Source organism: Neofelis nebulosa, chromosome 6, assembly GCF_028018385.1.
Source record: "Neofelis nebulosa isolate mNeoNeb1 chromosome 6, mNeoNeb1.pri, whole genome shotgun sequence".
NCBI classification, from domain to species: Eukaryota; Metazoa; Chordata; class Mammalia; order Carnivora; family Felidae; genus Neofelis; species Neofelis nebulosa.
Window position 1 is genome coordinate 50,626,188 of NC_080787.1, and position 26,972 is coordinate 50,653,159.

General features: G+C 36.5%; 2 protein-coding genes and 1 pseudogene across 7 annotated transcripts in view; 1 reads left to right on the plus strand and 2 right to left on the minus strand.

Moving 5' to 3' along the window:
• The window catches only part of MMUT (methylmalonyl-CoA mutase), a 36,231-nt gene extending 34,729 nt beyond the window's left edge, over positions 1-1,502 (minus strand). Inside the window, exon 1 of the mRNA XM_058734204.1 lies at positions 1,359-1,502. The gene's annotated coding sequence lies outside the window, so the exon portion shown is untranslated. The remainder of the gene's footprint in view (positions 1-1,358) is intronic.
• Positions 1,080-18,001, plus strand: CENPQ (centromere protein Q). 6 transcript variants are annotated; one of them, XM_058734207.1, is made up of 10 exons: positions 1,579-1,701; positions 5,534-5,565; positions 6,310-6,443; positions 7,182-7,230; positions 8,249-8,375; positions 8,942-9,010; positions 10,601-10,730; positions 15,626-15,745; positions 15,881-15,955; positions 17,155-17,999. In XM_058734207.1, exons 3-10 carry the CDS (start codon positions 6,342-6,344, stop codon positions 17,284-17,286), a joined length of 804 nt encoding a protein of 267 aa, XP_058590190.1. In that variant the 5' UTR covers positions 1,579-1,701; positions 5,534-5,565; positions 6,310-6,341; the 3' UTR covers positions 17,287-17,999. The 6 variants fall into 6 exon arrangements, with proteins under 6 accessions (XP_058590192.1, XP_058590190.1, XP_058590194.1 ...); XM_058734209.1 differs by lacking the exons at positions 1,579-1,701; positions 5,534-5,565 and adding an exon at positions 1,080-1,234; XM_058734206.1 differs by lacking the exon at positions 5,534-5,565 and having other exon boundaries at positions 1,596-1,701.
• Positions 18,002-20,733: 2,732 nt separating this feature from the next.
• Positions 20,734-21,450, minus strand: LOC131515407 (non-histone chromosomal protein HMG-14-like; annotated as a pseudogene).
• Positions 21,451-26,972: the final 5,522 nt, after the last annotated feature.

The following is a 26,972-nucleotide window of genomic DNA, read 5'->3' on the forward strand; positions in this document are numbered from 1 at the left end:
GTATGTTCAACTGGGTACAAAGTACACAGAACAAAATGTAAAAAGAAATACCACAAAACAATTCCCTTTATTCTTTTAAAGCTACTATGATTTTTACTCTATTATATCCATGGGGTCCTTGTCATCCATCTTCTTGCAAGCATAATGCAAGCATAAACTACATGTACTAGCTTAAAAATAGGTGAGAGAAATAATTTATAACTGAAACATTACAGCAATGACATAAAAGGTAATTTGAAAACTGCCTGATATGAGATTGTAGACAAAATATATCACACTCCTTTGCCTAAAATACTGGTTCTCCAAACCTGGACAAATGATAGGAAAGAGCCCTCTATTTAGTGACTTCCAGAAAATCACATGGCAAATTCCAGAAAATCAAAGGCTGGAAACAGACATCACAACTACTACTGATGGCAACAGGACTTCTGACCTTTTCTCGCCATAAAGAGGCTTCAAGGATCCAAAGAAAAAACATGTAAAACAAATATAAGTTACTGATGATTACAATATGTTAAAGAGTAATGATGAAGCCCATCCCTACAGACCCTCCCAAAATATGGGTAAAATACCTACCGTTCTGAATCAAATAACTCTCAAGTTCTGTTAATATGTGGTTCCACATTAATACTTTAGGAAAGGCTAACCAGCTTCAATCAATGTTCAACCAATTTGGGTTGGAGATGACAAGACACAGCATGCAAATTGTATTTAATATTAGCATAAGTATATCATTAAATATTAGAAAATGATGGGAGAAAATCATCAAGTGATTTAAAACTTTACACACATACACACACTATCCAAGGTTTCCAGCGTCTCAAAGATTGCTCTTTCAAGATAAAACAGAACAAGTTAGTAAACTATAATTTTATGCTAATTTAGACCTCTCTGTCCTATTTCTCCTCTTACCCTTAACTCCACAAGTATACACAAAGTCACTTTCAGTCCTCCACCTTTTACAAACAACCTCACAGTAACAAGAGCTGCAGCCTAGAAGAGAGACAGCTGTGGCGCCCGCGCACCCCTTTGCAATCTTGCAAGCGCGCTCTGCCTAGCGGCATCTCGGGGTTTTGGGGTACCCGGGGGAAGATGGCGACATGGCCCCCGAGGCGAACTAACACCTTCTTTCCGGAAGTACCTCCGAATTCCCACTGATCACGCTGAAGAGAAGTCGGACGAGACTTTAAACCCAAGAAGATAGGGGAGAGCGGGATGCCGTCACAGTGGGAAAGTAAATAAGGAAGTCGGGAGGAGAAAAAGGACAGGCTCAGAGGACAAGGATAAATGGGGAGAGAGGAGTCAGAAGAATGGAGGGCAGTGAAAGGTGACATCCCTAAATACACAGTCTTACTCACGGCCTGCCTGTCTCAGACCTCGGCTGTGAGAGACTGCGGCTGGGCTTCGGACCACCCAGCCCTAGAAGTCAAAGATCCACACAGCTGAGCCCCTCACGGAGCTTGCGCAAAAGTCAGCTGGAGGAGTCAGGGGGTGTAGGCGGACACCGCCCTCCCTGCAGCCAATCTCGTCGCGCTCCCGTGGGCGCGCCTCTGATGACGTTGGGGGGGGCTAGAATGCTCGCCTCTCTACTCCCGGGTTTCCGGTTTCTACCCGCCCACTTCCGGGCCTTGTTGATTCTCAACGGTTTTGGCGCCAATTGCTCAGAGCTTGGCCTCCTGAAGCATTCAATAGGCACCTTTGGTGAGTAATGAACGCTTTTTATCGGCGGGTGCGTCCAGCTTGCGGAATGAGTTTTGTGGCCAGTGCGATTATGGCAGTCTCCGCGGCTTGTATTTCGGGAGCGTGAGATGATTTTCCAGTGAGAGGGAAATCACTTTTGGGGCCAAGGATTGAACTGTTTGACTTGCGAGGCCGGAGTGAAGCCACGCCTGGCTCCTCAGTTCCTCCTTTCCCCAATTCATCTTCCTTCTCGTTCGTTTTCCACAATATCCTACGGCGCATCTTGGGGCGAAGTGCAGCTGTAGAGATTAGTATCTTTGGGCACTAAGGTAACTTCGGTCGGCAGCGTTGCTATCCCGAGGCATTTGTCAGGAGGTAAACATAGAGTATTTTTGTGTTTTGCCAGACTTGGCGCTCGCCCTTTGTGCCTATATAGAGCCCTAGACTGAGAGAGTTGGTTTCCACGAATTTCAGCAAACCGATAAGGAAAACAGGACAGCGTAGGAGGCCTCCCTGTTTCCTACAGAGTAAGGGTAAATTCTTTACTGCAGTGTAGTGTCTGGCCGCAAACCACCGTTCTAGTCTTATTTCTGTCCCATTACTCAGTCTTATTTCTGTCCATTACTCCCATACACATTAAAATATCGCTGCATTTTTCCCTGTCCCTGAACAGACCAGTTTCTTTTAAACTGTTCTGCCATCAGGCTTTTGCTGTTTTCTCTCAAATACTTCATTCCTGGTCCTTCTGGCTAAATATTTCAAAATGTAATTCACCTGTTACTTTTTTTTTTTTCTGCATAGCATGTAGCATTCTTCCCCCACCCCCACACACATCAATTCGAGTCATTCACTTATTTGTCTTTTCTAGCTTTTTCACATGGTATGTAATTTTATATAGCAATTGTTTTCATATCTGTCTCTACCCACTACCGCTAGGCTGTGGTTTCCTGTGGATCTAAAACGGCAAAATTTCTATTCCTTTTACATTTATATTAAAATTTCTATTCTAGTTCCTTTACAATTAGCCCAAAAGTGATAGAAAATTATGACAGTTCTTTATTGAATTCTTACTATGTTCTACGCATTTTACGTATTCTGTACAAAATTTTAGCTTCACAAAAACCTTTAATGTTGGTGCTTTTTAACCTTAACCCATTTTACCAGTGGGGAAATTGAACAACTTTACTTGCCTAAAATTGTACAGCTAGTTAAATGGCAGAGTCAAGATTGGGAACTAGGCCATTTATCCTTATCCCTGACTTGCTCTTGGCAGTGGTTCTCAATCTGATGTCCATTCCCACCAGGGGACAGTTTTAGTTGTCACAACTTGAGGGGCTGCAAAGAAAGGGTGCTTGCAACTAGAGACCATAACTGCTGCTAAACATCTTACAATGCATCCCCCACAACAAATAGTTACCCCATCCAAAATGTTGATAGTGCGGAGGTTGAGAAACTTTTTGCGCTATGGTTTAGTGCCTCAAATAGGTATCGATGAAAATGGTGCATCTCCTCTTGCCAGTAGTCAAAGACCAACTTTTATTTATTTATTTATTTATTTATTTATTTATTTATTTATTTTTAATCTGTCACAACTGATTCTTTTGTACAGTACAACCCAAAATTAATTACTAGTCAAACCCGTAGAGTATATAACACCAAGAATGAACGCTAGTAAACTTTGGGTGATATGATATATCAGTGGAAGTTCATGAATTGTAGCAAATGTACCACTCGGGTGTGGGATGTTGGTAGTGGAAGAGGCTGGGGGTAGTGAGTGGTTACAGAGGGTATATGGGTACTCTACATACTTGCTGCTTAATTTTGCTGTGAACCTAAAACGTCTCTAAAAAAGAAAGTGGTGTTTGTTTGTTTGTTTGTTTGTTTTTAATAAATTACTGGGAAAATGACATTTAAAAAGAAAAAACAGCCAATTATTTTATAATCAAGTTCAGCATACATAAAATTGTTGCCAAATTGCAATAAAAGTTTCTAAAGGGATACTGTCAGTTTCTATATTTAAAAGGACTGTCACAGTTTGTGAGTTAAATTTGGAGTAGCAGTAAATTGTATGTTCTTGAATAAAGAATATCAAGAAAAATTGATAAACAGAACCAAACTATACATAAGTGCCAGCTGAAAGTTAGAGACCATAAGAGCCCACAGACTTTTAGAGTGGAGTGGTGTGGTTAGGAGGCATGGAGAACAGGTGGTTCATGCTCTGGGAGGGTGGACGGAGGCAAGCGAGCAGCTCAGGTAGAGGGCATAGTGCATGCATACTCAAAGTGTGTTCAGGAAATCCTCAAATGTACTAGAGAGAGAGTGAGAGAGAGAGAGAGAGAGAGTCTTACAAGGAGTAGTGGGAGAAAAATATGGAGCTAGGCAGGGCTAGATTGTTCAGGACTGTAAATGGCATGGTAAAGAGTTTGGGTGTGGTATGCTAGGTATTGGGGAAGGATTTTTTTTTTTTTTTAACTTGAGAAAATAATTTATTTTGTTCCAGAATTTGGGATCAGAAACAACTTGGTAGGACTGACTCATATCTTTTCCATACAGGATCAGCTGCGGCATATTGATTGGCTCAGGTACATGCCAGGCTGGCAAGTTGGTGCTGGCTGCTTGTTGGGAGTTCAGCTGGGGATTTTGCCTGGGGCTTCAGTTCCTCCCCATGTTAGCCTTCCTTATAGCATGGTAGCTGGGTTCCTAGACCAAATATCCTAAACATGATGAAGTTGAAGCTGCTATTCTTTCCATGTTTAGGCCAGGAAACTGGTACAGAATCATTTCCACCGTATTCTATTGTTCAAACAGTAGAATGCCAGGATTTAAGATAAGGGAACATAGACTCCATCTCTCAATAATTGGAGTGAGAAGGAATTTGCACCATTTTTGACCTATCGGATGAAGTGAGTACTAAATTCCAGCCCTCTCTTGCTCCCTCGCCCAGATACTCTTCAGTGAACAACCTGTACTGCTGTATATATGGCAGCCTTCCAGGAGAGGTCCACAAGTGAAACTCTCACGTGGTTTGGCTTTTTTAAGTAGGGGAAGTATAAGGGCATGGATGACAAGTTGAGAAAATCGGGCATCTCAGGAATATAACACGAGAGACTAGGTGTAAAGCACCACATTGTTCAAGAGCAGGGTAAAGTGTATTTTAACTTCCACGGCTTTTTGTCAACGATCTTACAAGTAGTCCTCAAGTGTAGTTGGTGATTGTTCAATTAATTATGTCTCACTATTTGTGTTAATCTTACTGAAAAAAAGCTTGAAACTCCACCTTTTAAAATTTGAAGAAATAGATTTATCCGAAGTACCTCCTTTATTATCTCTCAATCTGCGTGTATATTTAAACTCTAAAATTTTAAATGGTGACTGATACATATCTAACTGTATATGCCTAGAAAACATATATATGTAATGTATACACACACATATATGTATACCTCATTTTATCACACATTTTATCATACTTCACAGATACTGTGTTCTTTACAGATTGAAGGTTTGTGGCAATCCTGCATCAGCAAGTCTTTTGACTCCATTTTTCCAACAACATTTGCTCACTTCCTGTCTCTGTTACATTTTGGGAATTCTTGGAATATTTCAAACTTTTCCACTATTATGATATTTGTTATGGTGATCAGTGATTGACTTGCTGAATGTTCAGATGATGGTTAGCATTTTTCAGCCATAAAGTATGTTTTAATTAAGGTATGTACATTGGTTGTTTTTTTAGACATAATGTTATTGCACACTTACTAGACTACAGTATAATGTAAACATAACTTTTACATCCAAATGAAACCAAAAATTTCATTTGACTCACTTTATTGCAATATTCATTTTATTGCAGTGGTCTAGAACAGAACCTGCAATATCTCCCAGGTATGTCTGCAAACACATTCACACACCCCTCCATGTATACTGTACCTAACTTCTAAGCTACCTACTCCTTATGGTCTAATGCAAGAATAAACATCCTATTCCTCTGTTCCTTTTAACAGTGAAGTTTGGTGACTTACTAGTTAGTAGATAGGGAAAAGGAGTCATTCTAAATGTTGTCATTGACATCTTCATCCACTTCTGTGCCTGTTTGTAATTTGTGGGAGGACAGGGTAATCAGTATACTTCTGTGCTTTTTTAAAAGGCAAATAGCCCAGGCAGAGTTAGAGCTTAAATCCTTATGAGTGAATTTTCCACCTGAATTTCCACAACATAGATTCATAATATGATCCTAAAGATTATCTCCTTTCATAAGGAGGATGGAGAATATCTGTGACTAGAGTAAGACAATTTAATACCTTATATTTCCATTTTCTTGGATCTAAACATGGAGATAATGTTACTGTATTGAGGAAGTATAAAGTAAGAAATGCAAGAGCATTTTCACATAATTTTGTAAAGCCATAAAAATGGAAGATATTTTTAAGAATGAAATTGAATTAGACACACTTACTTTAATAATAACTGATGTTTGTTTTGAAATATGTTTAAATGTTCTAAAAACAATACTGTCCCAAAACTTTCATTACGATTTTTTAAAGCAAATTTGGAACATGTATAGGTAGCTCTTTTTAACAAAATTTGTTATGTAGGCTTAAGCTTTTCTGTGTCCTTTTATCTTTCCAGACTTTTTGTTATGATTGTTCTGTTTAATCAAGATGTCTAACAAAGCAGGGGCTTCCAAGAAAAGATCTCAACAGTTAAAAAAAAACCCAAAACGAAAAACTGATGATGAAGAAGTGGAGTTACCAGAGAGAAAGGTAATGAAAATACTGAGTTTATCATTTAGAACTTTGTGATTGAAAGTATCATCTGTTCTATGTGAAGGAATATGTGAAGACTAAAGGGCAGTTTTACTACAAATTGTAGTAATTCATATTACGTGGGAGCTGTTGCAATATGATTTGTAAAAGTTCTCAGATGAAAATTATGTATTTCAATTTCCAAAGATATTGATCAGAGAATTATTTGCAGGAAGGGGTAATGGGGCATTGCTAAGGTTTAAATGTGAAGACTAGGAATAAAGTGTATAGAGATTCTATGTTAAAAGGAAAATCTGTGAGTTAGGAGAAGATATATTTATAATCATAGAGAAAAATTACTTTGGGAGAAATTAGCTTCTGTCTACCATCATTGTGCCCCTCTCTTCCAAAATTTTTATTATAGAATAATTTTAAAAATGTATTTTTCCCTATGTTTTTTTGTGGGTGAAGTATATAACACTATTTCACAGGCAAAATGACTAACAATTTCTTTAAAACATTCTTTGACATTGTATGGAATTCTGCTGTACATTATCACCATTGTGCAGGAATTGCTTTAGTATATCTGCTGCCTGTGATAAATACACACTCTTGTTCTGCAGAAGTGGCAATCTACTTTTTTCCATCTTGTCGGAAGATATATGGATACTCTTCGACGTACATGACAAATATATATCAAAAACGCTATCTTTTTACCTGATGCTTAATTATGTGTGCATGTGTTTTTTCCTTTAGGTTAGAAACACAGCAAAAAATAAAAATCCAAAGCATCTGCCTTCTGAAGGTATTTATTTTCTCTAGCTTATTTAACTTGTCTGTCGGTCTCAATACTATCTGTATTCATGAAAAAATTCTCAGCATCTTGTTTATGAGTTCTGGAAAAGATAGTGATAAACAGCTGCATTCTCATTTTTGCAAGAATAAGTAGTACTTGTTAGTCAGTTATTTTCTTCAACTGAAATTTTACTTGCTTGATAGGAACTAGAAAAAACCAGTGTCCCATAGTCTGAATTATTACTGATTTGTGACATGGAGACACATGATTTCTCTACTGATTTCTCTTTAAAACAGATATGCTTCTGTCCTACCACCATTGTATAGATTAGTTTGGAGCTACTGTCCAATTTTGTTTGGAGTAAATTAGTTTGGAGCAGTCATCTTTACTTAAGCATCACTTCTTTGAAGAATTCCCTCCGTCTTCTCACCAAGACCAAGCTAGGTCCTCTGGTTTTATATTACTGTAGTGCACATAGTACATAGAACTTTTTCTTTTGTAATGTTTTGCATACTTCTAATTATAATTATTTTATCTCCCTTCTCTCCAGAACTAATCTTCAGAGGAGCCAGTAGCATATCTCCTTTGTTTATCCCTTATAAGTAGAACAACATCAACAACCTAGGAGACCCTGAATATTTTGTTCCAGTTGCCATTCAACATTTGGTAGAAATAGCTTTCTAGTCTTCTCAATGAAGCTCTTTAATTTATATCATTTCTGGGAACCAGACTTTTATATTGAATCCTAATAAGTGTAGCCTGGTTCTTCATTTAGAATTGTCTTGGGTTTGTATCTGCAATGTCAGCTACTAATATTTTAGCTAACATAATAATAGACAGCATATTCATATTTGACACTTGACATATTATGGCTGTGCAATAAAAAAGAAGTTAAACGATTCCTGCAGTTTTATAATATTTTTGTTCTTGTAATTCTATTAGCTTTTTAAAGTAAATTTATACTTGAAACTCTTCCTAAGTAAAAACATAAAACTTTGAGATTGACCAGAGTCTCTTTTCTCACCAGTAACAGGACAAACAGAGCATACTAATCTAAAACGGGTAAAGGTAGCATTCAACAAGAGAAAAACGTGGCAGCCTCTTTCAAAGAGGAGCAGAGAGCATTTACAAGCTATGATGGAATCAGTAATAATGTAAGTATGAAATTTTTTCACTCCTGATTTGTACTCAAATGTTTCCTACAAACGGTATCCTTTTAACTGTCATTATTTGTTTTATGGTGGTAGGTATTTTTCTCTTTCAGAAGAAGATACACGTAATGTCTTGTGATGCTATTAGCCTTAAGCAAGAAGTCTTTATTAATTTCAGAAGCTTATCATTCCATCAAAGAAAGAAAAACAAAGCCTATGTGGCATAACTTGCTATTTGTAAACTTTAAAGTTGTTCCCTCACTAGGGATATTTAGGAAGAAGTTGAGTTGAATTGGCACTATATGTAAGCTACCATCATGCTAAAGGGGATATAAAGATGGATTCTGCCATCAAGAAACTGAACTCATCTAAATTAATTACAATAATAAAATGTAATAAAAAGAGTTTTGATTCTATCTCTGCTTAAAATGTATTTAACATAAAATAAAAAGTGATTGATTCTTCCTGGCTAGTAAGAGACACATGAAAGAAATCAGAGAGAAAAAAGTAAACATTGTATTAGTTGTATTTCAAACTACTACTTATTCAATATCTTTTTTCTTTTCCAGAACAATTTTGAGTAACAATATTAGAGAACATGAACAAGTTCAGTATCATCTTAACTATCTAAAGAAAAGGTAATATAGTTATGCAATAGAAAATTGTTAGAACATAATTAGTAAAAATCTGATCTGTTCCTATGTTACCAGAACAGACATTTGTGGGATATAAAGTTTTTCTTTCATACTGGGTTTTCGTTGTTGTTGCTGTTGTTGCTTCTATTGTTTTAAGAAGATGAACAATTTGGAAATGTATATTCTAAACTGCTGCTGCATGCAATTCTGAAGTTAAGAGAATTTATTAAGAAGAGTCTGAAAATCACAAAATGCCTACTTCTACAGTTCATTGTTTTGTATTGGGATTTGAAAAAATATTTTGTCAATTTTAACTCCCTTCATGTTGAGCAATTCGAAGTTAACAGTTTACCGTTCTTATCTGGTATTTTTTGGAAGATGAGTTTTGGTTTCCACTCTTGTTAAAACCCTACAAATCTTAAGTTGTAGGGTTTTGGAGAATGCCAAAATGCTGCTGCTAGGTAAAAGCAACCAAATTTAGATTTTCCTCCTTGATTTCTTCCTCGAATTCAAGAATCAAATCTAGGAAAGCTGTACTGCTCCCTGCTACAAGTGAGGGTAGTAATAGGTTAGTTTCTATTGGTGATCTAATCAACCTGGTTTGAAGGAGGCTTTCTTAGCCTTGTTTTGTTAATTTTTTTCTGTTTCTAATTTGTTTTTTTATCTTTTTGTTTTTAATTTGTTCTTTAGTTTTTTTCCTTTATATATTTAGAAAGGATTTCTTAACTTTAATATTGAATAGTATTTATGATGATAGTACTTTTGACAAAGCACTCTATTTTTTGAATGTTTATTTATTTTTGAGAGAAAGAGAGACATAGCGGGAGAGGGTCAGAGAGAAGTAGACACAGAATCCAGAGCAGGCTCCAGGCTCTGAGCTGTCAGCACAGAGTGTAACACTGGGCTCGAACTCATGAAACACAAGATCATGACCTGAGCCAAAGTCAGACACTTAACCAGTTGAACCACCCAGGCGCCTCTGAACAAAGCACTTTAATCTTAATGTTTTATTTGCCTTAAACTCTATGGCACTCACTTATCTTCAAAGCCATTGTTAGAGTAACTGATATAGAAGTTCTTTTTCATTGGTCACATTGTCTGAGACAACTGAAATATAGCATCCAGGGTCATAATTATGACTTACAGAGTAGTGTTCCATCTTTTATCCAACAATCACAATAACCGATAGAATTATGTGCTATAATAGTCCAGGAAACACTTTCAGAAGATACAAGGAAAGTTTTACTTTAAAATATGTATAAATGAAATTGTATAAAAATTAAATTGTATAAATAAATGTATATAACACAATTAATTGTTAAATATGTAAAATAGAATTTTTTCCTTTTGTGAAGCGGCTTAAGTGCCCTATGATTTGAAATAAATCTTAATAAATTGAAAGGTTTAAAGATGATGTCTTGGCTTTTTATGGGTGACTCACTGCTAATGTTAGCCACTGTTAATAAAAGAATATTATAGCCCTTGGGAATATGAGGTCAGAGAAGAGATGGCAACAGTACTTCAAACAGAACAAAACCAAAAATAATGGTACTAAAAAAGTAAATATAATTATGTTTTTATTTTATCCCTAAGATTGCTACAACTGTGTGAAAATCTTAAAGTCCCTCCCAAAAAGCTGAAAGATTTAACTAATGTGTCAAGTCTACTGAAAATGGAAAGGGCAGAGCACAGAGCTAATGAAGAAGGTCTGGCATTATTGCAGGTATGATATTTGAACAGGGAGTCCGTAATTAGAGAGTTAGGAGAAAGGGGAAGAAAACAAGAAATTTTTTTAATTATCATGATATTCTCTGAGTAATGAATACTGATATTAGAACAAGTAATTCATTAAATTATTATTATTATTATTATTATTATTAGTCAAAGCAGAAACTTTGCCTAAACTTTGGGCCTCTAACGTTAAAAGTACTTCTAATATATTAATGATTAGCAATTCTGTTTTTTTAGCAATTTTTGTTTCTGACTTTAACTGAACTACTATTTTGGATTATCAAATTACAGGAGGTCATCACTAAATGCTATAGAATTTCAAAACATATTAGTTTTTCCATTCTGTATATGGCACTTATTGACAAGAAGAGCATGGTCATCATTATTATTGTTGTTTATTATCATTATAGCTAACATGTAATGAGGGCTCTCTATGTTCTAGGCACTACTCTAGGCACTTACAGTTATATCCCTTAATTCTAAAAATGACTTAAAGAGGTCTATGCCATGTGATCTCATTTTACAAATGTGAAAAATGGAGACATCCAATACTTTTAGCTAAAACTTACACATACTGCTTCAAGTTATGATGTAGACCTTAGCCCAACTTCAAATTCTGATTCTTGATCATTTTCTTGTAGAAGGTAATGGGAGATAACATTGGGTATCATGATTAACTTCAGACTTTTAATTAGTCGATATTTGAACATTTAAGAAAAGCAAACTTAGGGGGCTTATTAAATAGTTAGACGTTATATCCCTTAGCCACTTCAGAGCAGTTCGTGGGTAATGGCGCATAGGTCTTTGTTAGCGATTCAGAAAATACAGTTTGGGTGGTAGTTTATGCAAGGAATGTGCATGTCCAAGGATTTCTAATAATTCAGAATTCACATTTTATTCTGGTTTTTCCATACAATCAACATTGTATGGATTTGATTCTGAGCAACAAATTTACATATATTATAAATTAATGAATTATATACGTTTTAAATAGAAACTCCACTTCCTTCATGGTGTGAGATGATAACCAAGTTTTTATCCCACTGTTACTACTTTTTAAGAGTATATTTTCACTACTGATATAGTTCCACCATGTAATGAGCACCTGGATGACATTTATACAGGTTATTTTTTTAATTTCAGCTTAATTTCTTGGCCTATAATCTTAAGATATTTGAAGCGTACATTGTAGTGACTTGATATATGTACACTTTGTGAAAGCATTCATTCCCTCATCTGGTAAATTCACACATCATCACCTCACATGATTTTTTTATTTTGTGTGTGGTAAGAACATTTAAGTTCTCTCAGCAAATTTTAAGTGTACAGTATGGTGTTGTCAGTTATAATCACCTTGTTTCACACTAGGTCGTCACACCTCATTCATCTTATAGCTGAAAATTTGTACCCTTTACTAACCTCTCCCCATTTCCTCCATCCCCCCAGGCCCTGGTAACCACTTTGTTACTCTTTTTTGTGAGTTTGACTTTTTTTTTTTTAAGGTGATTTTAAATGATGGCAAATGTTATCTTAACATTTAATATTTGCATAAACCACTTGAAAGTGATCAAACATAGTAAATGATACTGTGATTTTTATAATACTTAGAAGCATTTCTGTTTTACAGCAAAAACTGGACCTCCATATGCCAAAAGGGTAAATAGAGTTAAATGGAAAAAACTGTTTTCTCTGTACTCAGCACCCCTGACACCAAATGCGTGGGTTTTCCACGAAGCACTTTTCCTGTTCTCTGCAGACACCAACTAGGTGTCCTACAATTTCATTCAATTCTGACACTATCTGAAATTAGTACAGACCCCACAGGTTAAGGGCTCAGTATCACAAGACTGCCCCCCACTTCAGATGACAGTTGCCATCCACTCCTGTACTTCTGACCAACCAAGTACAAATCAGGTATTGCCATGACCCTCTCCTCACTTTCAGTAGTTTGCTAGAACAGCTTACAGAATTCAGGAAGTCACTTTACTTACTATTACCCATTCATTATAAAGGATACATTCAAGAACAGCTAAATGGAAGAGATACATAGGGCAGGGTATAGGGGAAGGGTGTTGCCCTCCCAGCACCACAACATGTTTGCTAACCTAGAAGCTCTCTGAACCCAGTGTTTACAGTTTTTGTGGAAGCTTCATCACGTGAGCATAACTGAATCTCCAGCCCCTTTCCCCTTCTCAGGAGATCGAGGAGTGGGGCTAAAAGTTCCAACCCTGTACTGACATGATGGGTTGCTCTGGCAACCAGACTCTATCCTCTCTAAATCATTCATTATTAGCATAAACTCAGGTAAGGTTGAAAGGGGCTTATTATGAATAGAAAAGATGCTACTGTCACCCCAATCACTCAGCAGATTACAAGGATTTTAGAGGCTCTGTGCCAGAAACCAGGGATGAAGACCAAATACGTATTTTTTATATCACAACATTACAACAGTCTTGGTTTTGCTTGCTTAATATTCAGTTACTCAATGGAAGCACTGTTGGCATTTTGGTATAAGAGTTCTTCATTGATATAATAGAGCCTTTGAACCAGGAGTTTGTAGGTTTTGTCTGTATCCATCAGTTTTCCGCTGTGTGTCTTAGAACCGCTGCTTTTCCCCACTGTAGCCTAGAGTTATTCTTGATGGTGACTTTCCAAAACCTGTGTCAGCTAATGAGTAACAAGTTGTATTCATGCAACAACAGTGTGTTCATTGAGCTCTCTCACTCCGTGATGATACTAGGGAAAAGGCAGTCAGCAAAGTCTTGGAGTGACTCTGAGAAGGTGGTAAAAGATCTGCTGGGCCTTAGTGTTTTAATCTCTGTGGATCTCTGCATAAGAACAGAACCATAGAATTTCACAACCAAAGTTAACATAAGAAAATATACAAATAAGGACAAAAAATAATCCACAGATAACAAAAGCATACCAAAAACATGTGTTCACAAAACAGATGAACACTAACCTAATTGTCAAGCAAACAAAGAAATTCAGAAAAACTATAGAGGGTATGGAAAAAATGATTAATCAGGATTAGAGATACCAAAAACTGCAGCTACAGAATTCAGGGAAGAATTAAAAGTAAGTAAAAGAAAGAAACCTTTCAGGTGTACAGACTAAATTAGAAGGAGAATTAAACACAACAGATAATGCTTACAATAAACAAAATAAAGATAAAATTTTAAGAATCAAAAAGAAACATGGAAATTTTTAAAGGTATTGAGAAAAAGTGACAAATGTAAGAGCTCAGCAAAGAAGATATGGCATAGGTAGGGTAGGAATACCCAAAGAAGATAACCAAAGCAATGCAACAAAATAATTTTTTAATTACAATGGAAATTTGTAGTCCTATTAATACTGTTTTCTGTATTCAGTGCTGTTATTCATTCCCTCTGGGTTGGGTCATATGGTGGCCCCCAAAATGAGATGCCCAAGTCCTAACCCTGGGAACCTGCGAATGTGACCTTATTTGGAAAGAGTCTTCCCAGATATAATTAAGGATCTCGAGATCATCCTGGATTATCTTGGGTGGGCCCTCAATCCAAAGACAGTTGTCTAGTAAAGAGACAAAAGTGGCCTTATGCAGAGACATGGAGGAAATGTCTGTGTGGGGAAAAAAAAAAAAAAAATGCAGAAATTGGAGTGCTGTAGCCATAGAAGCCAGAAGAACCAAGAGAGGATTCTCCCTTAGATATTCCAGAGGGATCTGGAATCTGCCCTGCCAACACCTTGCTTTGGACATCTGCCTTCAAGAACTGTGAGAGAATAAATTTCTGTTTTAAGCCACCTAGTTTGTGTTTGTTATGGCAGGAAGGGAATACATGCACCTTACATATAGTGGTATTGGACAGCACTCTTCAAAATCCAAAAGCCAAGTCACAGGAAATTCAGGGCTGAGGAGCAGGTGAAACTTGACCAGCAAATGCTAGAAAGCAAACTCTCTAGTTTCTAGTACAAGTAAACTGGAAGTAACCAAAAAAATTGGAGTGGAAAACAAGAGATGAAAAGAGACTTCCTTCATATGCACTTATTATAATGACCAGAATCTAGAACATGGAAAACAATAAATGCAGACAAGGATGTGGAGCAACAGAACTCTAGCTGGTGGGAATGCTAAATGGTACAGCACTTGGGAATACGGTTTGGCAGCGTCTTAAACAAAATGAAACATACTCTTACCACACAATCCAGCAATCACGCTCCTTGGTATATTGCATATGGGTGTTTATGGTAGCTTTTATTCATAATTGCCAAAAGTTGGAAAAGTCCAAGATGTCCTTCAGTAGGCAAATGGATAAACTATGGCACATCAGACAATATTATTCACCACTAAAAAGAAATGAGCTATTAAGCCCTAATGAGACATGGAGGAACCTTAAATGCATATTATAAAAGAAACCAAACTGAAAAGGCTACACATACTGTATTATTGCAACTATATAACATGACAGTGCTCCAGAAGTGGGAAAACTAGAGAATAGAAAGATGAGTGATTGCCAGGTTTGTGTGGTGGGGATAGAGATGAACAGGCAAAGCACAGATTTTTAGGCCATCAGTCCTGGGGCTCTGCCACATTTGCACGGATCTTCCAGGATCTCTGATTGTAGCAGTTTTGCCTAGTTTTTGAGGAAATACTCTTGTACATGGGGTATATATATCTCCTTGTTCCAGGGAAATTAAGTTTCCTTACGATGCATTATTATATTGGTAAATTAGTTTCTAGGAAGTCTACTTTTTGAAAGAAATAAAAAGAAATATACCGGTTTCTTCCAAAAGTGTTTCAGTGTATGAGATATTTTTTTTAAATATGTATATGTATATCAATACCTATATGGGTTTCAATTAATAATATATTCAGTTTAAAATATTAACTTTTTATTTCGGACTCAGGAGGAAATAGATAAAATACTAGAGACCATAGAGTCAATGACTGGGAGTATTCACAGCCTAAAGAACAAAATTCAAATTCTGACAAGTGAGGTGCAAGAAGAGGAAGAGAAAGTAAAACAGGTAATTGCTTAATAATGTATTGCTAGAGTGTGGATAAAAGTTTTAATGCTTACTTTCCACCAAGACAACTTTTGAATGTAAGAAGAGAGAAATCAGCCTTTTGAAATAATCTGTAGCTTTCTTTTTCAACTTTAGATGTTTCAGATAGATAGTGGGGTACTCTGTCTTCCAGAACTTTCTCAGAAGAGTCTCAAAGCTCCCACACTTCAGGTAAATGCCAATTTACCATATCAACTGTCACCAGTTATGAATTGCATATATAAAACCATAATATCCTTTTCTTTTTTTTAAACAAATGAAATACATAAGTTTTTAGTAAACATTATTTTTCTCATTTGACAAAATGGTTTGAACATCTTTCTTTGTGAGCGTCTTGTAGATCTGTCTCATTCTTGTCAATAGCTTTATAACATCCCATTATATGAATATACCATTCCATAATTTGTGAATTACTAAAATGAAGACTATTTGCAATTGTTTGCTCAGTACACCCTTATACATACATCTTTACATATTTGTGTGGTCATAAGTGTAGGATAGATTTCTGGAAGTAAATGCCAATAGTTGAGTTTATGCTTCTAAAAATGGCCTATAACTCTTCATAAAATAGTGCTGTGTTATTTGTAGCCAACTATACGCTGGTATCTGCCTTCACAGGTTCCCAGTAGGTATTATAGTGTAAGTGTTTATAATAGGGCACCTGGGTGACTCAGTCGGTTAAGTATCCAATTCTTGATTTCAGCTCGGGTCATGATCTCATGATTTGTGAGATCAAGCCCCCTGTCAGGGCGGAGCCTGCTTGGGACTCTTTCTCTCCCTCTTTCTCTGCCCCTCCCCACTCATGCTCATTCCCTCTCTCTCTCTCAAAATAAATAAACTTTAAAAAATAACAATTTAAAATAGGCTTATGTATAATCCATTTAGGGTGAAAGGAGAGGAAATGGGCAGAGGGAAAACAGAATAATACAAATTTGAAAGAGCAGAAATAAGTTGATGAATACTGAAGTTTGGATGATGGATATATGAGGCTTTGTACCATTTTCTCTAACATACATTTGACATTTCTTATAATAAAAGATTAAAAACTAATTATATGGGTGAATATGGTCAAAAAGTATAAACTTCCAGTTATGAAATCAATGTGAGGATATAATGTAGAACACAGTAACTAGTGAATAATACTGTACTGTATATTTGAAAGTTGCTAAGAGAGTAAATCTTAGAAGTTCACATCACAGGAAGAATTTGTAGCTATGTATGGTGATAATTGTTAACTAGACTCATTGTGGTGATCATTTTGCAGAATATACAAATACTACATCATTGTGTTGTATACCTGAAATTAATGTTCTATGTCAATTATATCTCAATTTTTTTTTAATTTTAAACTAATTCTGTTATACCCACAGAAAGAAATTCTGACGTTAATTCCAAACCATAATGCTCTTCTGAAGGACTTGGATGTTCTCCATAATTCATCCCAGATGAAGAATATGTTAACTTTCATTGAAGAAGCCTATAAGAGACTGGATGCCTCTTAATGAGGTTTTTTTTTTTTTTTTAGACTGGTCCATATTAATTTAATGTCTATGAATTTATAAAACTGTTACTTGTGATGATATTGCAGAGGGTGACTCTTCAGGATGTATTTCCAATACACACTTAAAATTAGCCTTATAGATCTGTTAGCATCTAATGTCCTAAAAACTGTTTTGAGTAGTTGCCAAAACTGGGAACTCACATTTCTGTTGCTGTATCTCTGGTTATTTGCCTGAAGCCATGAAACAAGGAACAGTCACAATCTAATGATTTACAGTGACTGAATTGAACTCATTTATTGGCTAGTGCAGTGGAAATGTGGTACTGTCATATATAAAGTGTGTGTAGTAGCTGGTACATAGAAACATAATTGTTTGCTAGCATTATTATCCTTTAGCTCATGACTTGCATTTTCTGTGTGGTTATCTGGAACTTGAGAAATCCCCAAATGCCTTAATTCTTTTACATGACTCCCTGGATTTTTGTGGCATAATTAAGAATTGCCAGGTGTCTTTGCCTTTGGAGGTAGCATGACCATATTTCTTTGGTTGGGTTATTGACTAGATGTTGAATATTTTCCACTATCATCAAAGCATACTTTATCTAAAAGAAACCTAAGCACATTTATCCTTTAAAAGAAAAATCAAACAAAAACCCCTTTCTATAAACCTTTTCTCATTGTAGTAATAAGTATATGTGTGTATATATATATATATATACACACATATACACACATATATATGTGTATATATATATACACACATATACACACATATATATGTGTATATATATACACATATATATGTATATATATATATGAGTAAATTATAATTTGAATATATTAAAAGTCTTTTCTGTACACTACAGTATATTGTCTGATTTGCTTTTATTTATTTGTAAAATAAAATAACAAATAAATGTAATTTCTTGGGGCACCTGGATGGCTCAGTTGTTTCAGTGTCCGACTTTGGCTCAGGTCATAATCTCATAACTCATGACTTTGAGCCCCACATCGGCTCTGTGCTGACAGTTCAGAGCCTGGAGCCTGCTTCACATTCTGTGTCTCCCTCTCTCTCTGCCCCTTTCCCACTCATGCTCTGTTTTTTTCTCTTTGTCGAAAATAAATAAACAGTAAAAAATATTTTAAAAATAACTGCAATTTCTCATTAATTTTCTTTCTAGCCTAGACGATCTTGTCAGTTAAGGTAGAAGGTGCCATAATTGTGTTGATACCCTCCAGGCAGAAACACAACCTTAGTTAAACAAGTTCCAACTAAAGCTCATTGCAGTAAGGGAGACCACACTGTCATTTGGAACCCTAGGGAACTTTAGTGAAAGAGTCAAAAGCAATATCCTTTTAGGAAATAATGGTCAAGGAGAACATTAATAGATCTTAGAGGAAGTCTTCAAGAAAGGAAACCTGCGGTGCAGCGTTTAAAGAAAACATTTCTCTATACTTGGGACTGCCTGCTAAGTGCCAGGCAAAGGAACTAAAAGTACAAGGTAATACAAAATCTGTAAAGCCCCTCACTTGGAAACTTGGAACTTTTGTCTTTAGAGTGACAAATAGAGCCCCAACTTACAGATCTTTCTCATTAATCATGATGTTTATAATAGCTTTTGATGGGAAAGACGAGTTAATTAAATGTCTGCTATTTGTCTCAGAGCATCCATTCAAGGTTATTGCATGTCTGCTGGAATTTTTATTCACCATTTTTACTGAGTAATCAGTTCTTCACCATGCATGAACCGGTCATATTACCCTCTTACAGCTTTGAAAAGTATGTGATCTAATTTTGAGAGGTCTACAGTATCTTCTGGCACGTGGCAGGCAATCAAAAACATACACAATATTTTCTTCGAAGACTAGATTTTGGTATACCCTTTGTGACGAATTCAAGAGTTAATCACAGACCCAAATAAAAGTAAAATTTAACTGTGTGGGGTCCCAATAATTCAGATGACTGTCCTATGTAGTATCCTCACTCACCTAAGTTTTCATATGCACAGACCATGACAGCTATGGAACACTTCCTCCACAAGTGGAGAGTGCCACTTGCCACAAACTTTCAAGGCTAAAACATACACATTTTGGAATGGCAGATAGTGTTCATATATAGCATAAAAGAAGCAAGGTAAACTGATTTGGAAGGTGAATGGGTAGCCTATACAGATATGTGGCAGAACTTAGTGCACTGTCATTTAAAATTCCTATCTTATAGGAGCCCTATTTTCCTCAACTTTCAGTTGGGCATATGTTTAACAAACAAGTTTTGTTTAAATATGACTCACCTGCACTGGAACCTAAAATTATAGGATTTACTTTATTTGGTTGGATAGAATTTCCTGGCATTCTCAACCAAAAGATAAATGCAGGTGCACCTGTCAAAATTAGTATGTGAATCGTTCAGGTTGGCTTAGTTTTCAAACAAAAGTCTTCTAAATCCTCTCATGTTTCACCCATTGTCAAGAAATACTCAACTTTGAGGAAGGGAGAGGAAAGAAGGAGAACAAGAGCAGAGAGAAGTTCAGATTTCTCATTTGGGCTTCATCATGTACAAAGTAACTTGAGCCATTTTTGTATTCTAACCAGCTTTTCTTAAGAGTTGCTGCCATTGAAGCCGCTCTGGAAAGCAGTGTGGAGGTTCCTCAGAAAATTAAAAATAGACCTACCCTATGACCCAGCAATAGCACTGCTAGGAATTTACCCAAGGGATACAGGAGTACTGATGCATAGGGGTACTTGTACCCCAATGTTTATAGCAGCACTCTCAACAATAGCCAAATTATGGAAAGAGCCTAAATGTCCATCAACTGATGAATGGATAAAGAAATTGTGGTTTATATACACAATGGAATACTACGTGGCAATGAGAATGAAATATGGCCTTTTGTAGCAACGTGGATGGAACTGGAGAGTGTGATGCTAAGTGAAATAAGCCATACAGAGAAAGACAGATACCATATGGTTTCACTCTTATGTGGATCCTGAGAAATGTAACAGAAACCCATGGGGGAGGGGAAGGAAAAAAAAAAAAAAAGAGGTTAGAGTGGGAGAGAGCCAAAGCATAAGAGACTGTTGAAAACTGAGAACAAACTGAGGGTTGATGGGGGGTGGGAGGGAGGGCAGGGTGGGTGATGGGTATTGAGGAGGGCACCTTTTGGGATGAGCACTGGGTGTTGTATGGAAACCAATTTGACAGTAAATTTCATATATTAAAAAATAAATAAATAAATAAATAAATTAAAAAAAAAAAAAAAAAATGTTCAAGACATATTAAATGCATGACTGACTCCAAATTGCCATTTAGGATGCTTGTTTTTATAGCATATAAAAACTACCCCATCTATGGAATGTTAAGCTGAAACCCAAGACAATCAGAGCCTCCCATATTCAATATCCCACTATTTCCTGGTTGTACCAAAAAATAAACAACCAGCAAATGACTTCACTGCTTAAAAAAAAAAAAAAAAAAAAAAAAGCATTTACACTTAAAAAATGGGCTAAGTTGGGATTCCCTCCTTCTTAATACTTAAAAAAAATACTTAAAAATATATATATATATTTAGTAGTTTCTAGAGCTACTAAAAAACTTGGATTTACAAAATAGTTGATAAAAATATTCCTGTGATCTGTACAGGAAGGGAGACAGTGGCCACTGATAAGACATGGGATCTGATAATCAGACTTGGCTTTTTTCTCTCCTCCCTCATCAGAGGCTGGACTCTCATTTTTAGTTTCTCCGTTTTCTGCAGGTAAGTCATTTTGTTTCTTGCTGAGCCACTTTAACCTGTTTTCCCTTTGCTCCCCTTTTCCTCTTTGCACTTTTTTGTCTCAAGATTTATCCTTTCCCGCCTTTTTTGGCTTCAACTCTTGCAGCCCTAGGTTTTGCAACTGACAACCATGCCGACCTCCTCTTGGGCTCCTCCTTTCCCGCCCCCTCGGGGGAATTGACCTTCCTCCTGGGCATCCTGGTGGCGCGGCCCGTGCGTGCAGGTGCCTGTGGGCCGCCGCACGCCCAGAGCCTTCGCGAAGCTGGGCTGCCTGGCCGCTGTCGCTCCTGCCGCCTCCCGAGCTGCTGCGACCCGGCCAACAATTTCATTTTTTAATAGAAGTAAATGTGCCTTAGTCAATTTCATCCCATTTCCAGCCCTAAAGAAGACCTTAAAATTAAGGTAGGTTTTTCAAATGGGGAAACAGGGCTATATAACGATAATAGCAATGACAAAAATGGCGTTTATTGATGTGTCCTGTGTGCCAGGCACTCTTCTAAACCAATTGGATGTATACGTGCATTTATACCAATGTTTAATCCTAGTAACACTAGGGATTAAACCCTATAATGGCAACTATTATCCCATCCTGCAATGAAAAATCTGGGGCTCAGGGAGGCTAAATACCTGCCTCAAATACTCTTGCTCAAATAGTAAGTGATAGAACTAAGAAGTGAAAAATAGTAATTTTGACTTAGGGATTTTCTGATAAGCTACAAATAGAAGAGGCTCCTGAGGCTGATGAGCGCATCCTGTTTACAACAACGTAAAAATCCCTCTATTTTCCTAGGTATAATGATACTATGTGTTATAATGATAATATGTATGAATGTGGGTTTGCAGAAGAAAATCTCTTTAAATTTATCTTATATTAGTAAGCAAGCTTCCTCCTCCCTTCTTTTTCCTTTTAGTCTCAGGTTAACAATTCACTTTAGCTTGATGGACACATTTCAAATTTAATTACCTTCAACCAATGTAGTTTTCCTGGAAAGGTAATATGCTGTGGATATTTTTACTTATGGCAAAAAACAAAAACAAAAACAAAAAAAACATCTATTCTGCTTAGTTTTTTATTTTATTTTATTTTTTCTTTGAAAAAAAGAATAGAAGTTTCTATTTCAGATACACTTGAGAACAGGATGAGGTGTAAATCTGGGAAGACATTTATATGTCTCTCAGAGGCTATAAATCACTTGATCCTTTTTAAGGTTTTTTTTCCCTGACATTGTACATCACATCTAAAACAGTTTCCGTTAGACAAATAACAGTATCTGTTCCTTTTTTTAAATTGATTTTCCTCAGATAATATTTAGAAGAGATTAGACTTATATAGTATCCTTACAGCCATGAACAGATATATTGCCATCAGTCAATATCTTAAAAGAAAAAAAGTTATCAATATAGCCAGATCAAAAACAGTCTGATTTTGACATCCAGTAATTGTCATCTAATACAACTTCTCCAGTCATTTTCAAGTACCAGCTAACCATTGTGTTACTTAAATAAGCATCTTTAAGTAAAGAATGCCCTGATTTTCCCCTCATTTAATCTTGACTTTATAAGACATAAGTTGGTAACCAGTATCTTCCCATGTGACCACATTCAGATTGAAACATTCTTCATATACCACTGAGACATTTATTATCCCAAAGCTCAGGAATTGTGCTGTGGGAAGACATGCCCATGTAAGTTTTATATGGCGCTTGAAATTGCAGCCATTTGAGAGAAGGGAGTAAACTCTGACTTTTCATTTATTTATTTATTTATTTTATTTTTTTTTTTTAAAGAATTGTTTTTTCAACGTTTATTTATTTTTGAGACAGAGAGAGACAGAGCATGAACGGGGGAGGGTCAGAGAGAGGGACACACAGAATCTGAAACAGGCTCCAGGCTCCGAGCTGTCAGCACAGAGCCCGACGCGGGGCTTGAACTCACGGACCGCGAGATCATGACCTGAGCTAAAGTCGGCCGCTTAACCGACTGAGCCACCCAGGCGCCCCTGACTTTTCATTTAAAAGAATAGGGTAAAAGTATCAAAATTTCCAAAAGTACTCTCAATTCCACAAGTATCCTTTTTAGAGACTACCCCTTTGTCAGCCTTGGAAGTTTAGAGAAGCAAAATCATTTTCTTCAAAACGGATAAAAATATATAAGGGGTCAGTGCCTCTCTGTCATTTACTTACTGTACCCCCTTCACCTGGGTCCCATTCCTTTTTATTCTCTTTCACAGGATCTTAACAGATAGATAGATTTTGTGTCTAGAAAATGTCCATCTCTAAATCAAGATAAGTATCCACTGGTTTCTACACTGTAAGTCTAAATGTGATAGAAAAAAGAGACGGAGTAAAAATACTCATGCTGTATGTGTGATGATTTTCACCTGACACCATAAGCTCCTCCCCTTCTACAGGTGTGGACACTTTTTTTCCACTACCTCCTTTTTCCACTAAGGACTAATTAGGGAAGTAGGCTTGAAGAATAAACTCACCAATTACGGAAAAGAAACCACTACCCTGATGCAAACTGAACTCTCCATAGCAGGTAAGCATCTGTTCGTTAAAATTATAAGTTTCCAAATCATTAATTATAATTGAAAGAAGAAATGGGAGAAATAGAGGGGGAAGGTGAAATTCAGTATTATATAGGAGGAATAAATCATAATCAAGTTTACAGGAAAAGATGTTTTTGTTTTTTGGTGTTTTTGTTTTTGTTTTACTGTTGTAAATTTTGATATGTGGAAAACAAGCATTGCAAAATATTAAATTACTTGCACTGATAGGGGCACTACTAGAGAAACAGATAAGAGAGGAATCTCTAAACAGAAAACCTATCGTCTGAAAAATAATTACTACCATTGGATCACAAGTGCTTTAAAAAAATCTCTTTCTTCATTAACAAATATAGTGCCCTCTCTGTGTGCACCCAAAGGAGAAATGTCTCTCTGATTTTAATATCACCAGTATTTGTCACCCTGCAAAATTTGTGGATTGAAAGAGTTTCTTAGCCTATAAAGGTATATTGAAGCCGGATCAAGGAGGGTTTTGATAATGTAGAACTTAGAGAAATTCATTTCGAGATATTACAAGTGAAAAGTCAAGCAAATGCTATGGTAAAGAGCATATGGATAATTTTATGGACAAACTGAATCACATAACTACTCACATTTGTTTCTCTTGTGTTAGCTGCTCGAAAGCTTACAGTACAAATCACCTACTGCGAGTACACTTGATTCTCATTATTTGTGGTAGCTATGTTTAATAAACACAGGGAACACTGTCTTAGTGAGTTCTGAACCATCGCTTCCAGGGAAAATAAAAGATTAGGTTCCTGAAAGCCTCTGGTCACAATATTTTCATCAGCAGATCAACACATAACGTGGTTTTTATGTATTTCTGTTTAAAGACATTAATATGTATTGTTGATTTATTACCATTGAACTCACAATCAAGAACATTAGAATTCTTGCCTGAAGAAAGCATATGTAAAGCCGGTATTTTCTTGGTAAGACACATCACAGTCTTTTTGCACTTAGGAACACAGACAGCACCTAAGTACAGTAGAACCTTGGATTGTGAGTAACTTGTTCTGTGAGCATTCCACAAGACAAGCAAACATTTGTAATAAATTTTAAGTTGATAAACAAGCGATGTCTTGCAACACAAGTAGTACAGGATCCCAAATGTCACATGATCACCACTGAGCCAATGGTTCTTCTCTCTCTCGCTCACTGTGGGGTTGTGTGTGATCGTCTCCCATGGCTTGGATGCTCGGTCTCTGGCCGTGGTGTTTGGCAGAAATCAGTGATTTTTCAGAACATTGGAAGGTGCCCCCAACTGGTACTACTATACTTTTTGTTACTTCAAAGCACCTATGGACAGTCCTTTACTTTTCCATATAAGAAGCTTATGAATTCTTTGCTTCATTCTAGGTCAGGCTGCCTGCAGATATAGACCCTTTCCTCTGCTGCCTTATTGCCAGTTACATTAAATACAGTATATGACAAGTTTATTAATACTGTATTGTAGTCAACATCTGTTAGTGATTGTGAAAGTTGTCGTACACAATAACCCTCCACTCTCTTATCTCCTTCACACCAGCCACAAAGGTTTGCAAAGTAAGTGGATGTTAATGTATTTATTTTTCTTTATATTTTGTATCTTCTTTATTGTTTTGTATTATATTACAGTATTGTAATCATTTTTGTATGAATATTTTGGGGTTGTGGAATGAATCATCTGAGTTTCTATTCTTTCTTATGGGGAAATTCACTTTGATATACAAGTGCTTTGGATTACAAGCATGTCTCCAGAATGAGTTATGCTCACAAACCAAGGTCTTACTGTACTCTGCTTGGGGCCATTTTAAACAGTGAACTCCCAAAACAAAAAGCACAACCTGCAAGAGAATGTGGAACAAAGAGATCACATAAAGGACATGTTTAGAGTATGAGAGTTGGAACAGAAAGTCAGTTTCTGCAACTTCAGCTGACAATGTGGGCGTTGGAAATTCAAATTTTTCACCATTCTGGGCATAACCAAAAATGACTGTGAAAGCACTGTCAATATTGATTTTGGGGTTCACAGATAAATTTTAGCAAGTAGGTAAACTCATAGATATGGAATCCACAAATAAAGAGGATCAACTCTATATGGAGAACTGTACTCCATATGCTTTGCCTACTGGCCTCACTCTTGACCCCATATTACTTTTATACCTCTATTTTCCCCTTGCCTGAATGTTCATTTAAAGTTAATTTTTCTTCATGTATTTTACTTATGTGTATAAGTGGTTTTAGATGCTTTGGGGAATAAACCAGACAATAAATCAGCAAATCATCAACAAGTACTTGGAATTCCTACTCTTTGCACTAGCTACTTTGCTATGTATTAGGACACAAAAACATCTCTAGACATCAAATGTAATGAGAGATACATGATCAGTTTCTCTATGAAATATGTTATTTCACCTTTTCTCAAAAAATACTGCATTACAGTAAAGTGATATATTTAACTTGAAGATCTATTAAGAAGTTAAAATTTTACTCAGAGATAGCATGAGTGAATGAAAAGTCAAGCAGATACAAGGGTGAAGAAAGGATGGCTCAACTTCTCCTTCTTTTGCTCAACCTGAGCTCTGGAAACTCTATGTCTGCAAAGCTTCTAATATTGGCCCAGGCTATGAGTACTAAACTATGGTCCAGAAGCCTGATTTTCTGGTACTGGCCCTCAGTATCTCTTCTGACTCCCACAGAGAATACAAATACCTCAGGTGTGCCACTCAGCTAACTGGAGCCCACAGGGCCTGGTCACAAGAAATATGATTCTAGTTCAGACTCACATAAACTATATGTAGAGTTTTATGGTGGATTTTAAGTAAATCATAATCAAACTCTGAGTATCTTATAGTCACACAGAGCTGCGACATAAGGAAATCAAGTAGTAGCTTTCTCTATCTGGAAATGTGTTGTGCAGGAACAGTCCACCACAACCCAGAAGCACCAGGTTCTCCTGTCTAGCTGAATTATCTTTGCCATCCCAGTGCCTGACTGCTAAGAGTAAGTGGATAAACTCTACTACATTGAATATAGAAAAACAGAAAATATGTATATTTTTTAATTCAGTCAAGACATGATTGGGATGTTGAGAAAAAAAAGTTTTCTTGCACGCAAAAAATCACGTGATATGGAGCCCCCAAATCTAGAAAAGATAATTGTATATGAATGGTTGGATTACATACATTATATTAAGACCCTTTTTTCATTCCTTAATTTTATCTCACTAAAATGAACCTCACTGGGGCACCTGGGTGGTTCAGTCGGTTAAGTGTCTGACTTCGGCTCAGGTCACGATCTCACAGTTGGTGGGTTCGAGCCCCGCCTCAGGCTCTGTGCTGACAGCTCAGAGCCTGGAGCCTG